Source organism: Mobula hypostoma, chromosome 3, assembly GCF_963921235.1.
Source record: "Mobula hypostoma chromosome 3, sMobHyp1.1, whole genome shotgun sequence".
Lineage (NCBI taxonomy): Eukaryota > Metazoa > Chordata > Chondrichthyes > Myliobatiformes > Myliobatidae > Mobula > Mobula hypostoma.
Window position 1 is genome coordinate 106,407,818 of NC_086099.1, and position 14,745 is coordinate 106,422,562.

Here is a 14,745-nt window from a genome sequence, read left to right on the forward strand (position 1 = left end):
ATAATAAATCTGATTCTGATCAACTGTCATTCTAAATTTAGGCTTAATGAAAAGGCCACAACTGGAGAAGAACTGTGTGGTTAAGGGTAAGTGTACTAGTTTTGGTCAGAGTTTTTGATAGCCAAGTTTACAGAGGGAAGAATAAACTTTCCATGAGTACTTTGGAATAACCATGTGAAAAAAACTAATCAGTCCATTTTAAGCAGATTTTTTTGCAACTTTAATGTATTTGTGGCAGACATGATTTGTAAGGGTCTAATAGAGCAGTGTCATATTATGTACTGCTTAAATACTTTCCCATCTTCCAACAATGAACTGTTTTCAAATGGCAGTCCCTCATATTCATTTTGTCTCAAATAAAAATCAATAAAGCCTGTTTAATTCATATATACAAAAAAAAAATCACACACTAGGGGCAGACACTGTTTGACCATAAATTGTGTTTATTGCAACATTTCCCCCTTCCGTTTTCTCTTTTCTAGAGGTGACCATGATTTCAATTTTATCCAGCCGTTGAACTATTCCTGTAAATCTCAAAAACTTTCCCTCACACTCAAGGGCCTATTTTTGTGAACTCAAGAAACTGTAGTTGTGGACACAGCTCAGCACAACATGGAAAGCAGCCTCCCCACCATGAATTATGTCTATACTTCACTAAGTAAAGCAGCCAGCATAATCAAAGCCCCCACCCACCTGAGATGTTCTCTCTTCTCCATTCTTCTATTGTATTGTCCAGAAGAAACAAAAGCCCATTATTGTGATAACTTTACATTGAACTTTGAAAGCACTACCACTAAGTTCAAGGACAGCTTCTAGCCCACTGTAATAACACAGGCTGAGTACCCCTTATTCGAAATTCCAAAATCCAAGTACCTCCAAAATCTGAATTTTTCTTTTGAGCACTGACATGTCACAAATGGAAAATTCCACAAGTGCATAGACAGTTTCGAGAAGTGACCTCACGTATGTGATGAATGGAAGTTAATAAAAAATAGAACAGCACTGCATAGAGCAAAAAAATGAAGATCTCGATTGTGCACTGCCAGTGTTGGAGTGACTGTATGCCACTTATCAGTACGCTGATCACAAAACAAGCAAAGATCTATCACAACAAACTTAAGATTGAAGATAATTGTGAATATTCAGTAGGCTGTTTGTAGAAATTTAAGGAAAGGCACCACATTAAATTTTTCAATCATCCGCTGATCACAAAAATCTAGCACCAGAATAACTCTATAATACTGATTGTTTTTATACTTCACATAAAACATAAAAAAACATAAAATACAAATACAAAGTACTATAACATTTTCATCAAAAGACAGCATCTGAGATGGAGATGGCCTGCCACTGTTTGTCGTTATTCAACAGCTGATTTCAGGTATTGCCCAATGCTGCTGTGTTGCTTTTGTTGTCCTGCACAGATTATATTTTTTATTATATCAACGGTATGTAATAATTTTTACTGTTAAGTACATACATGTGATGAACAAGTATAAGACAGACTACTTACTGGTAGCACAAATTCAGAATCGAAAATGGTGATCTCAACCTATATTCCAAAATCAGAAAAAAAACCCAAAACACTTCTGGCCCTAAGCATTTCAGATAAAGGGTACTCAACCTGTACTATTAAATGGCTCCCTCGTGTGATAAAATGGACCCTTAACCTCACAATCTACTTTTTTTAGGATCTTGCACCTTAACGTTTACCTACACTGCACTTTCTCTGTAAGAAATCACACTGAGCTTTGTTTTGCATTCGTACTGTTTTCCCTTCTACTTCTTCAATGCACTGTGTAATGACTTTTCACTCCAACTTAGTACATGTAAACCAATTCCAATTCTTTTTAACATACAAACGATGTAAATCTGTGATCAAATTAGAATCCGAAGGCCATACTTAAAAAAACACTGATTTAAATCTCACCTCTTTAACATTAGCATCATCAAAGAAAATCCACTTAGAGCTTTTAGTATGAAAGGCAAATGTACAGTAGTGTCTGTTGGAGTAGCATACCATCCCAACAAGGAACAATTCACTTCTTTTAGCAAATTCATCAGTTGCTCTGAAAAAAAGCTTAAAGATCATGCAACATTACTAATGAGGCTGTGTTACCACATTTCTCAAAATTTTAAATTACAAGTTGAAAAATATTCAGGCTTCAACTTTAAAAGTGGAGACAGAAGCTTTCGCAGGCATTGTAACAATAGTTCATTTGCCTTAATACAAAGTTACATATTCTGGGAGGAAACTAAAATTTATCCAAAAGAGATTTGTAATATGAGAGATTTGTACATAACTACTCGAATAGTTTAGTTCCTTCCAAAAAAGTAGCACCTTCTACTGGCAGTCCTATTTACATACTGGCCCACAGTAAACAGAAGCAAATAAAGAGCTTGTTTTAACCCAAATTAAATGTGAAATTGAGTGTAGCATTCAAGTCCTCCTGGCATGAAATTTCTTTTTGATTTTAGTTTCCAAGACTGATTATGACAAAATAACAATGCATGGAATATGCACACTAATGAATAAGGAAAGCAACACTCACAACACGCTGGAGGAACTCAGCAGGTCGGGCAGCATCCGTGGATGCTGCCTGACCTGCTGAGTTCCTACAGCGTGTCGTGAGTATTGCTTTGATCCCAGCATCTGTAGATTATTTTGTGTTAATGAATAAGGGAAGTTTCCCAGAATAATTAGTATGAAGAGGCAGAATAAAAATTCAATGCCATGGAATCTGTGTCGATTTTAAATCTGGGAATGCAAACATTCTTGTCCCCCTGCAAATTGGAGTGCGGGGTTGGTATCTGTATTTAATGCTATTATTACAGAAGTGAATTGTGACAGAGGAAGGAAGTGGGAGTCATCTGGTGAAGACTGGATTGGGAAATTGGGAAGCAGAAATGAAGGACACTGCTGGGGTGGATGGTCAATGGTGTTTGAAGTTATTTAATATATTGAACTGGAGAGCTAAAGTATACCCAAGTACGTGATTTTTTGCCAAGTTTATTTGGCAAAAACAATGAAATAGCCCTTCATTTAAACAAAATGCTCTACAAAGTTTAGAATGCTGCAAAATGGTAACAAGTAATCAAAAGAAAATATCAGAATGGCTTGGCTAAATCAGCAAAACTTCATTACATCTTTAAGCAGCTTGCAAGAGTTTTCAGGATCTCAATTTCAGCCCATTAGTACAACTTGAATGGATGTTCCTATTAACATAAATGACTTGTTCAACAGCCCATCCCAAACACTGACAACATAAGCAAATATAATTAGCTTATCTTTACACAACTACTTTAAGACTATATCTTTATAAGCAACTGTTCAGATGCATGAACAAGGGTTTATTTTTAGCTATTAACTTAAATGAAAAGTTTCTTCTGACTCACTCCAGGAAGATGGAGCTGTAGTGCCAAATATCGGATCACATCCAACGTGAGATCAGAATTCTCAGAGTCCCAGACCAAACCAATGGTGACTATCTCTGGGCAATTCATTAGCACACGTCTAATCTTTATCTTCTGTCCACAGTTACTCTGAAAGTACAAACAATATCAGGATAAAAAAAAATTAAACATATCAATACAAAAGTTTAACACTGATAAGACTCAAAATATTTTAGCTAAAACTGAATACCTAACTATTGAAATATTATTGGAACATATGATATATAGAGCAATGTTTCAAGGAAATGAAGGAGAAAAAAAACAGCCATTATAAATTAACAGATACAGGTTTCCCCCACCACCCGAACGTACAGTGTTCCTATGAAACGGTTCGTAAGCTGGAATGTCGTAAAGAAGCAATTACCATCTATTTATATGGGAAAAATTTGTGAGCGTTCACGAACCCAAAAAATAACCTAACAAATCATGCCAAATAACACATAATCTAAAATAACAGTAACATATAATAAAAGCAGGAATGATATGATAAATACACAGCCTATATGAAGTAGAAATACTTTTCCACAATCATTGCTGCACTGTTCTCCGTAGCGAAAATCTCACGCACGCGCTCTCGGCAGAAACACGGCGCAAGCACTCTCGGCAGAAACACTCTCTCCAGTAACCTTTAAACTATGAAGTTGCCAAATCATACCAAATAACACATAAAAATACACAGCCTATATAAAGTAGAAATAATGTATGTACAGTGTAGTATCACTTACCGGAATCGGGAAGACAGCACCAAGCACACTGATGATGGTGTGTTAGGCTGAGTCATCCGAGGTTGGGGTGGTGTAGTGGACCCCAACCTGCAGGCCGTGGACTGATATGGGGCCGCGAAGAATGCAGCGGTACAGCAGTAGCCGGGACGCACCCAGCACATCTTTAAGAAAAAAGCCGAAATAAACAAGCTAATTAATTAGGTGCCACCCGGCACGTAAATGTCAGCCCAGATCAGAGGCGACGCAATCGGCAATCGCCTCTGATCTGGGCCAATGTTTACATGCTGAGCGGCACCTAATTAATTAGCTTGTTTATTTCGGTTTTTTTCTTAAAAATGTGATGGGTGTGTCCCGGCTACTGCTGCATTCTCCGCGGCAATGTATCAGTCCACGGCCCGGGGGTTGGGGTGGTGGGACACTGGGGTATCATCTCATCGTCGTCTAGTTCCATTAGGGCAGACAGGTTCATCTTCTTCTACGTCTGCCTGCCTCGATGTCGAAGGTCGAGGTTCGTTGTCTGCTCTGGCTGATGTGGAAGGCTTGAAAAACGACAGTATGTTTGACTGCTTAGCCTCGCGCATTTTTCTATCATACAGTTCTTTGGAAGCACTCAAACCATCTTGCAAATATGCCTTAAACCTATGTACCCTTTCAAAATTAAAGTCGTACTTTTCTGCAATCAACGCAGTGAAAATCTCATGCAGTTGCTTCACGTTCAGTTCCTGGACGACTTCACTTCCGGTCCATTCGCTACTGCATTCCGTTTCAATTGTTATCCTTTCCTCTTCCAATTGCATCAGCTCTTCAACTATCAGTTCTTGGTCATGGGATGCCAAAACCTCTTCAACATCATGTTCATCAGCTTCCGCAAGCCAAACTCACTTAGTCCTTACTTCGTTCACCACGATCAAAACGCTTAATAAGTGTAACACCCTTATGAGCTCTTTTAGGCTTTTCCGATACCTTAAAACTCATCTTGCCAACGGCTGCTCACAGGCACGTGTTTAAGCAATGCTAGCTAGAATGCCGTTCCGGGGGAGGAGCTTGGACTTTTCTCGCATGCTTTTTTCGTAACAGTGAAAACACCTTCTGTTAGCGAAAACAGGTAACTAATGTAGGTCTTTCGTAACAGCAAGGTTTTGTAAAGCGAACGTTTGAAAAGCGGGGGACACCTGTAGAGTGAACTTTACCAGAATATACAAGTTAAATAACCAACTCTAAGAAAATCTGCAACGTATTAGGCCCAGTTGAATGAACTTTATACTAAACTTCCATAATATTTACTTGTGGGTGGGGGGGAATACTACTACTATACTATACTACTCATTCGATTAGAACTTCAGTAAGAATTGGAATAGGTAATTAATTTTGATGATATTTAAGGAAACATCATCTGACTCAGCAGATGGGAGGGATGACTCTTCCACCTAAAATGTACTTTTAGGATAGAGGAAAATGTGCTGTCATTGGACCTTGGATTCCATGGAACCAATAATCTTTACAGAAACCAAGTTCAATTGATGACATTTTAGGTGCTATTATGCCCCTTCAAATCTATGTGTTCTTCACTGGACTTCAGTTATTTTGCAACAGATGTGCAATAACAGTGTCCTTCCTCACCCATGTAATACATGTCTTCATCACTGCCAACCAACCTGGCTAAAGAGCAATATAACACAACGAGAAAAATAAATGATGACTGTGCCACCACACACAACCCTAAATCTTGACATCTCACTGAATTGAGATGACAGAGTACAAATAGGTTGTGCATCAAGTGCTTAAAGGCTGTTTCATACAATTTGTGCTCCGTAGTCTTAAGATGAAGACTGTAACATGGTACCCTATATGAAACTACAAGTTGAAGCAAATCCAAATGGACATGCTTACCACATTACCAAAGCTTAAAGGCAAGTGAAAATGAAGGCATCCTTCAACTATTTACAGCCTTGGTGATAGACAAGAAGTATCACGTCTAATGAGAAAAGTCATTATCCCTACATCAGCTAGCAAACTCACTCATAATACAATCAAAATCAGTCAGCTAAACAGGATGGAGGCTGAAACGTTACAAACACAGATGCCTGGCCAAAAGTGAAGACAGAGGATATGTGCCTTTGTTATAAAAAATGTCACATGTTGAACGACTGCTGAATATTCAGGGAGTAACTAGCTTTCAAATTTATCTAACATCTATGTAAGCACAGGGAACTGGAACAAGCACAATGAATCTTAAGCTGAAAATCTTTGCAATCTCCTTGCCTACAAGGACAGTTGATCTCTGCTCAAGGACCAGTAGATGAGGTGCACTAACCTTGAGCAGGGAGCTTTAGTAACTTAATCTCTAATAAAGTATACTATTAATTGTGATAAAGTGATAAAGCACTGTTGTCATTGCCTCTTGATTTCTTTTTTCCATGGGATGAAGTACATATTTCAGGTGGCATTGATCTTAACCTCAACAGATGGAACAATTTAGTAAGTGAGAGACTAGAATTTTGCCATAATTGACTTTGAAATGCTGTTTCCTGGGTATGTTGCTCCAATGAAAGTTGGAATAATAATAGTTCACTCTGATTTTGGAGTACAAGGTCTGTGGAATGAACTATCAAGTTAAGAAAGCAATTACTGAAAAAAAAGGACTGTGCTCAACAAACATCAAAGTTGCTGGTGAACGCAGCAGGCCAAGCAGCATCTGTAGGAAGAGGTGCAGTCGACGCTTCAGGCCGAGACCCTTCGTCAGAACTAACTGAAGGAAGAGTGAGTAAGGGATTTGAAAGTTGTAGGGGGAGGGGGAGATCCAAAATGATAGGAGAAGACAGGAGGGGGAGGGATAGAGCGGAGAGCTGGACAGGTGATGGGCAAAAGGGGATACGAGAGGATCATGGGACAGGAGGTCCGGGAAGAAAGACGGGGGGGGGGTGACCCAGAGGATGGGCAAGAGGTATATTCAGAGGGACAGAGGGAGAAAAAGGAGAGTGAGAGAAAGAATGTGTGCATAAAAATAAGTAACAGATGGGGTACGAGGGGGAGGTGGGGCCTTAGCGGAAGTTAGAGAAGTCGATGTTCATGCCATCAAGTTGGAGGCTACCCAGACGGAATATAAGGTGTTGTTCCTCCAACCTGAGTGTGGCTTCATCTTTACAGTAGAGGAGGCCGTGGATAGACATGTCAGAATAGGAATGGGATGTGGAATTAAAATGTGTGGCCACTGGGAGATCCTGCTTTCTCTGGCGGACAGAGCGTAGATGTTCAGCAAAGCGGTCTCCCAGTCTGCGTCGGGTCTCGCCAATATATAAAAGGCCACATCAGGAGCACCAGACGCAGTATATCACCCCAGTCGACTCACAGGTGAAGTGATGCCTCACCTGGAAGGACAGTTTGGGGCCCTGAATGGTGGTAAGGGAGGAAGTGTAAGGGCATGTGTAGCACTTGTTCGGCTTACAAGGGTAAGTGCCAGGAGGGAGATCAGTGGGGAGGGATGGGGGGGACGAATGGACAAGGGAGTCGTGTAGGGAGCGATCCCTGCGGAACGCAGAGAGACGGGGGGAGGGAAAGATGTGCTTAGTGGTGGGATCCCGTTGGAGGTGGCGGAAGTTACGGAGAATAATATGTTGGACCCGGAAGCTGGTGGGGTGGTAGGTGAGGACCAGGGAAACCCTATTCCTAGTGGGGTGGTGGGAGGATGGAGTGAGAGCAGATGTACGTGAAATGGGGGAGATGCGTTTAAGAGCAGAGTTTCTTACAGTAGAGGAGGCCGTGGATAGACATGTCAGAATGGGAATGGGATGTAGCCTCCAACCTGATGGCATGAACATCGACTTCTCTAACTTCCGCTAAGGCCCCACCTCCCCCTCGTACCCCATCTGTTACTCATTTTTATGCACACATTCTTTCTCTCACTCTCCTTTTTCTCCCTCTGTCCCTCTGAATATACCTCTTGCCCATCCTCTGGGTCACCCCCCCCTTGTCTTTCTTCCCGGACCTCCTGTCCCATGATCCTCTCGTATCCCCTTTTGCCCATCACCTGTCCAGCTCTCCGCTCTATCCCTCCCCCTCCTGTCTTCTCCTATCATTTTGGATCTCCCCCTCCCACTTTCAAATCCCTTACTCACTCTTCCTTCTGTTAGTCCTGACGAAGGGTCTCAGCCTGAAACGTCGACTGCACCTCTTCCTACAGATGCTGCTTGGCCTGCTGCGTTCACCAGCAACTTTGATGTATGTTGCTTGAATTTCCAGCATCTGCAGAATTCCTGTTGTTTGTGCTCAACAAAGGAGGGTTTTCTACTTCACTCAAGGGTTCCAATGCACCCTGCTTTGTATCAGTTAAACCAATTAAATTGAACCTTTCCCTGCTAGACTCCGAAATATAAACAAATCCCAAGAGGGAATCGTAGTGGATTGCCCCTTTGATTAGAATAGATATTGACCATGGCAACATTTAAAAGCTGTTTCCCTTACACTGCCTCACAATTACCATATCATACAAATGATAGAGTTTGAGCAAATAATCACATCCATCAGATCAGTACATGAGGATTGGTGTCATCCGTATGCATTACCAGGTCCTGTATACGATGGGCCAGGCAGAACTATAAATATCATGTAAAGCACACACTTTGGTCACAGATACAAATTCTCCATGCTCGAAGAGGGAAACGTAATCCAATAGCAAAAATACTTTCTTACAACAGAAATTTTCAGCCATTGTTTTCCAGCAACACCAATACTCCAGATCATCGGAAAGAAACTTGAAGCCTAGCATGATTCAGAGATTCATATATACAAAACATAACTTTGAGATTTGTCCTCCTGCAGGCAGCTGCAAAACAAAGAAGCACCATGGCACCCATTCAAGAAAACATCAAGTACCCAATACATGGAAAAAAAAAATTTCACAAATGGCAAAAAGTGAGCAAGCAATACATAGAGTACCAAACATCAAACCAGGAGTCCAGTGGTATTCAGTTGATTTCAGTTCAGCGCTGTGCTGCTAGCCAATGCAGGTCGCAGGGCCATTCTTTGCCGAAGTGCCCCAGTCCACATCGATCACCCCGATCAAACCACTCACAAACAGCCAAAACAAAATGTAACCAGAATCCAAGAACGCATGCAACATAAACCTCGGTCCCCCAAAATGAGTCCATAGCCTCGCTGATCAATCCTGGCAACATTAATCCCAAGACTCCTTCACTTTCCTCCAACAGCAGCTAGCAAGAGGGAAATCAACACTGGACAAAAGCAGGCAGATGGTGCCCAATACCCACCCATCCCCCAACTTGTCCTCATTGACTTCAACCTTGCTCGACGCCTCAAGTGGACAGAAGCAATGGAGTTGATTGTGGGCTTGTGCCCAGTCTCTAAGCTACCAGGCTTCTAGACTGCCCACTCTGCTCCAAACGTTATCAAACTCCCTTGGAGACAGCAAAGTGCCAGATTACTCACTCGGCCCCAAAACACACCTTCAAAATGTAAATCACAGTATGATGGCTATTCTAAATGTTCATTAATTAATCAGTTTGTTTTCTGTTTTGACAATCCAACAGCTTCAACATCAATTTTACATGTTTTATTTACCCCATGCAAAACTTTAAACTGGCATTGCAATATTGAAATTCATATGTGGGGGATCATTAGCACAGAGCATTAATCTCTAGAGTATAATATCTATGTTACTAGGATAGCGCAAGGTGAGTACCAGCAATGTCAGAAATGCATAGACTAACTTATCAGTGACAATGGACCAGGCATACAAGACATACGGTCCAGTGTAGGTGAAACGATATCTTATGAGGAGTTTGCTAAGAAGATTGCAATGAGATACTGAAGGCAGATTCAACATCTGGGCAAAAACTTCTCTAATGAAATCCGTTGAGGGAAAATGTCATACACATTGGTAAGAATCCATAAAGTTAGTTTTTTTTAATCTAAATGGGGTAAAATCAAAGCTAGATGTTCTTGTGCACAAATTGCAAAACGTTACAGGCAGGTGCAGCAAGTGGTTAAGGCAACTGGTTCTTAGTGCAAGAGTTGTTACAATTGAAAATGGCTCTAGTGGAGCCTCACCTGAAGCACTCTGCAGATTTTTGACCCTTCATGTAAAATGGCATGTTGCCATTGCAAGCAGTTCAAAAGGCTACGTCAAGGGATAAAAGGCTTGTCTTATCTATATGCTTCCGAATTTAATAGAAAAAGGTGGAATTTTATAAAACACAAGATCTTTGGGTGATGTCCACTTGCGAGAATTACAAAATTATGGTAATTTAAAACTAAGGTGGTTAAGAAAAACTTCTTGCAGAGAATAGTGAATTTCAGAAATTTTCTGCTTCAGAGGGTTATAGAGGGTAGATTACTTTTGGTGGGGAATTTAAATACAAAGTAGATGTTTGAAAGGTCAAGGAATTCAGTGACTATGAGCAACTGGCATGGAACAGGTAAGGGTTTCCGCATATGAACCATGATCATTTAAAGTAATCCCTAAGGATCTGACTAGCCTCCTCATTTCCGACCTGTTATTTTTTAAAACATTATGTTGCATCTAGATGCAGACACACACATTTAATTTGCTTCAGCCCATGCTTTCTAGTGTTTCTATCGTAGTATCGTAGTCAAACACAAGTGATAGGACGTTGACTAAAGAACCACAAGATCAGTAGGCCTAGCATACACAGAAAAGATGACTAGCACATTTGCAGAAACTCACCTGGTTATATAACTTAGAAATTTTTTTGGAGGAAACTCTGAACAAAACAGGATTAATGGAAACTAGCAATACAAGCTAAAACTTTAGCTAGGCCAAGTTTAAATATTTTAAAGCCAACAACTAAAGGCAACCTTTTCTTTCCAACCTTAATGGCTTCCCATTGGCAACAGCAAGAATATACAATATGCCTTGTATACAACAGATAAAATCAAGCAACACACATCAAAGTTGCTGGTGAACGCAGCAGGCCAAGCAGCATCGAAAGGAAGAGGAGCAGTCGACGTTTCAGGCCGAGACCCTTCGTCAGGACTAACTGAAGGAAGAGTGAGTAAGGGATTTGAAAGCTGGAGGGGGAGGGGGAGATGCAAAATGATAGGAGAAGACAGGAGGGGGAGGGATAGAGCCGAGAGCTGGACAGGTGATAGGCAAAAGGGGATACGAGAGGATCGTGGGACAGGAGGTCCGGGAAGAAAGACGGGGGGGGTATGACCCAGAGGATGGGCAAGAGGTATATTCAGAGGGACAGAGGGAGAAAAAGGAGAGTGAGAGAAAGAATGTGTGCATAAAAAAGAGTAACAGATGGGGTACGAGGGGGAGGTGGGGCCTAGCGGAAGTTAGAGAAGTCAATGTTCATGCCATCAGGTTGGAGGCTACCCATACGGAATACAAGGTGTTGTTCCTCCAACCTGAGTGTGGCTTCATCTTTACAGTAGAGGAGGCCGTGGATAGACATGTCAGAATGGGAATGGGATGTGGAATTAAAATGTGTGGCCACTGGGAGATCCTGCTTTCTCTGGCGGACAGAGCGTAGATGTTCAGCAAAGCGGTCTCCCAGCCTGCGTCGGGTCTCGCCAATATATAAAAGGCCACATCAGGAGCACCGGACGCAGTATATCACCCCAGTCGACTCACAGGTGAAGTGATGCCTCACCTGGAAGGACTGTTTGGGGCCCTGAATGGTGGTAAGGGAGGAAGTGTAAGGGCATGTGTAGCACTTGTTCCGCTTACACGGATAAGTGCCAGGAGGGAGATCAGTGGGGAGGGATGGGGGGGACGAATGGACAAGGGAGTTGTGTAGGGAGCGATCCCTGCGGAATGCAGAGAGAGGGGGGGGAGGGAAAGATGTGCTTAGTGGTGGGATCCCGTTGGAGGTGGCGGAAGTTACGGAGAATAATATGTTGGACCCGGAGGCTGGTGGGGTGGTAGGTGAGGACCAGGGGAACCCTATTCCTAGTGGGGTGGTGGGAGGATGGAGTGAGAGCAGATGTACGTGAAATGGGGGAGATGCATTTAAGAGCAGAGTTGATAGTGGAGGAAGGGAAGCCCCTTTCTTTAAAAAATGAAGACATCTCCCTCGTCCTAGAATGAAAAGCCTCATCCTGAGAGCAGATGCGGCGGAGACGGAGGAATTGCGAGAAGGGGATGGCGTTTTTGCAAGAGACAGGGTGAGAAGAGGAATAGTCCAGATAGCTGTGAGAGTCAGTAGGCTTATAGTAGACATCAGTGGATAAGCTGTCTCCAGAGACAGAGACAGAAATAGAATCAAGCATGTTTTGTGGTGCTGGCAATAAATTAGTCAGAATAAATCTGTTAGCGGGTCCACACTACTGTGTTAGAGGTTGGCAGGATGACGATTGGCAGTATAGATGCAATACGTAGCACTGAGATGCTTATCACAGTAACAACTATAAGAACCTCTATCCAAAAGTTTTTATAGGCATTGTCCTGGTGTAAAGCAAGATTTAAACAAAATTTCTACCCTGTCCACAAATTTCACAGAAGTGTGGAAATTGTCAATTTCACATAAATGTTGCATTAGATGAGGGAAGGGTATACATGTTTTGTTTTTGCAAATCATGACGTTCACTTACAAAAAAGGTCAAAGTTGAGGAATAAGTGATAATTAAATCCAAACTGTTCTTACCGGGCAGTTCCTATAGTCGCCAACAGTACTTGCTGCTTGAAGTAGCTCTGCAAACAATTCTGGCCTAGGGCGTTCATTTCTTTCCAACATCCTATCTACCTGGTTACTAAATTTAAATTACAATTATCAGTTAACTCAGTTTTAATTTACACATGGAAAACCCGTTTTTTTTTCTAAAATTTATGAAATATTACTCACCAGAGTGCTGTTATTGACACATAATGTACAAGCTCAGTAAAAGGTAAAGGATCCGATGTAGCTCCACAGCTGTGGCACACACTCTAAAATGAGAAAGGTTCAGTGCTTATATAAAATATTTGTTAAAAATAACAATTCTTTTGACTGTTTGTAATGGATAGGAATATAGAGAAAGGAATTGCTTACCCAAAACAATAATGCATCTAGGATACAACAATCTTAAAACATGCTTTATTGCTGCAGGGATTTATTAACAGGGTTCTCAATTCATCACACCATTAAAAAAACCCTAATAGGTGTTACCTACAGGCCCCCAAACAGTAGCATGGATATTGGGTGCAAGTTGAATAGGGAGTTAACAATGCAACGTGGCAAAGGAAATGTCGCAGTAGTTATGGGGGATTTCAACATGCAGGTGAACTGGGAAAATCAGGTTGGTACTGGACCCCAGGATAGGGAGTTTGTAGAGTGCCTACAGGATGCATCTTTGGAGCAGCTTGTAAGAGAGCCGACCAGGGATAAGGTTATTCTGGATTTAGTGTTGTGCAATGAACAGGATTTGATAAGTGATCTTGAAGTAAAGGAGCCATTAGGAGGTAGTGACCATAATATGATAAGTTTTTATCCGCAAGTTGAGAGGGATAAGGGCAGATCAGAAGTGTCAGTATTGCAGTTGAACAAAGGAGACTATGGAGCCATGAGGGAGGAGCTGGCCAAAGTTGACTGATCGGATATCCTAGCAGAAAAGACAGTGGAACAGCAATAGCAGGTATTCTTGGGAATAATGCACAAGGTGCAAAATCAGTTCATCCCCCGGAGAAGGAAGGATTCAAAGGGGGGAAAGTGGCCACAGTGGTTGACAAAGGAAGTCAGAGATAGCATAGCATTGAAAAAGTATAACAGAGCTAAGGTGAGTGGGAAGACGGATGATCGGGAAATTTTTTAAGGAGCAACAGAACTTAACCAAAAAGGCAATACGGGGAGAAAAAATGAGGTATGAACGCAAGCTAGCTAGGAATATAAAGGAGGATAGCAAAAGTTTTTTTTTGGTATGTGAAGAGAAGGAAGATAGTTAAGAACAATGTTGGGCCCTTGAAAAATGAATTGGGAGAAATTGTTATGGGAAACAGAGAAATGGCAGACGAATTTAATAAGTACTTTGGATCTGTCTTCACTAGGGAAGACACAAGCAATCTCCCAGATGTATGGATGGGCCAAGGACAAAGGGTTACAGAGGAACTGAAACAGATTGACATTAGGAAGGAAATGGTGATCAGTAGACTGATGGGACTGAAGGCTAACAAATTCCCAGGTCCAGATGGTCTGCATCCTAGGGAACTAAAGGAGGTGGCTCTGGAAATTGCAGATGTACTGGTGATCATTTTCCAATGTTCCTTAGATTCAGGATCAGTTTCTGAGGATTGGCGAATGGCTAATGTTATCCCACTTTTTAAGAAAGGAGGGAGGGAGAAAACAGAGAACTATCGCCCTGTTAGCCTAACATCAGTAGTGGGGAAGATGCTAGAGTCCATTATTAAAGATGAAATAGCGACTTATCTTGATAGCAGTGATAAGATTGGGCCGAGCCAGCATGGATTTACCAAGGGCAAATCATGCTTGACTAATCTATTGGAGTTTTTCAAGGATGTAACCAGGAAGATAGACGCGGGAGATCCAGTGGATGTGGCGTACCTTGACTTTCAGAAGGCATTTGATAAGGTACCTCATAGGAGATTGTGGGT

The 14,745-nt window shown here is 41.6% G+C and overlaps 1 protein-coding gene across 2 annotated transcripts in view; it reads right to left on the minus strand.

Annotated features, from left to right (window-relative positions):
- Positions 1 to 14,745, minus strand: part of LOC134344183 (inactive ubiquitin carboxyl-terminal hydrolase 53-like) — a 150,150-nt gene that overhangs the window by 98,352 nt on the left and 37,053 nt on the right. For both annotated transcript variants that reach the window (XM_063043561.1, XM_063043560.1), the window contains exons 5-8: positions 13,004 to 13,086; positions 12,806 to 12,911; positions 3,397 to 3,543; positions 1,931 to 2,080 (exon numbers count right to left, since the gene is read on the minus strand). In XM_063043561.1, coding sequence (XP_062899631.1) covers positions 1,931 to 2,080; positions 3,397 to 3,543; positions 12,806 to 12,911; positions 13,004 to 13,086 — 486 coding nt within the window. The remainder of the gene's footprint in view (positions 1 to 1,930; positions 2,081 to 3,396; positions 3,544 to 12,805; positions 12,912 to 13,003; positions 13,087 to 14,745) is intronic.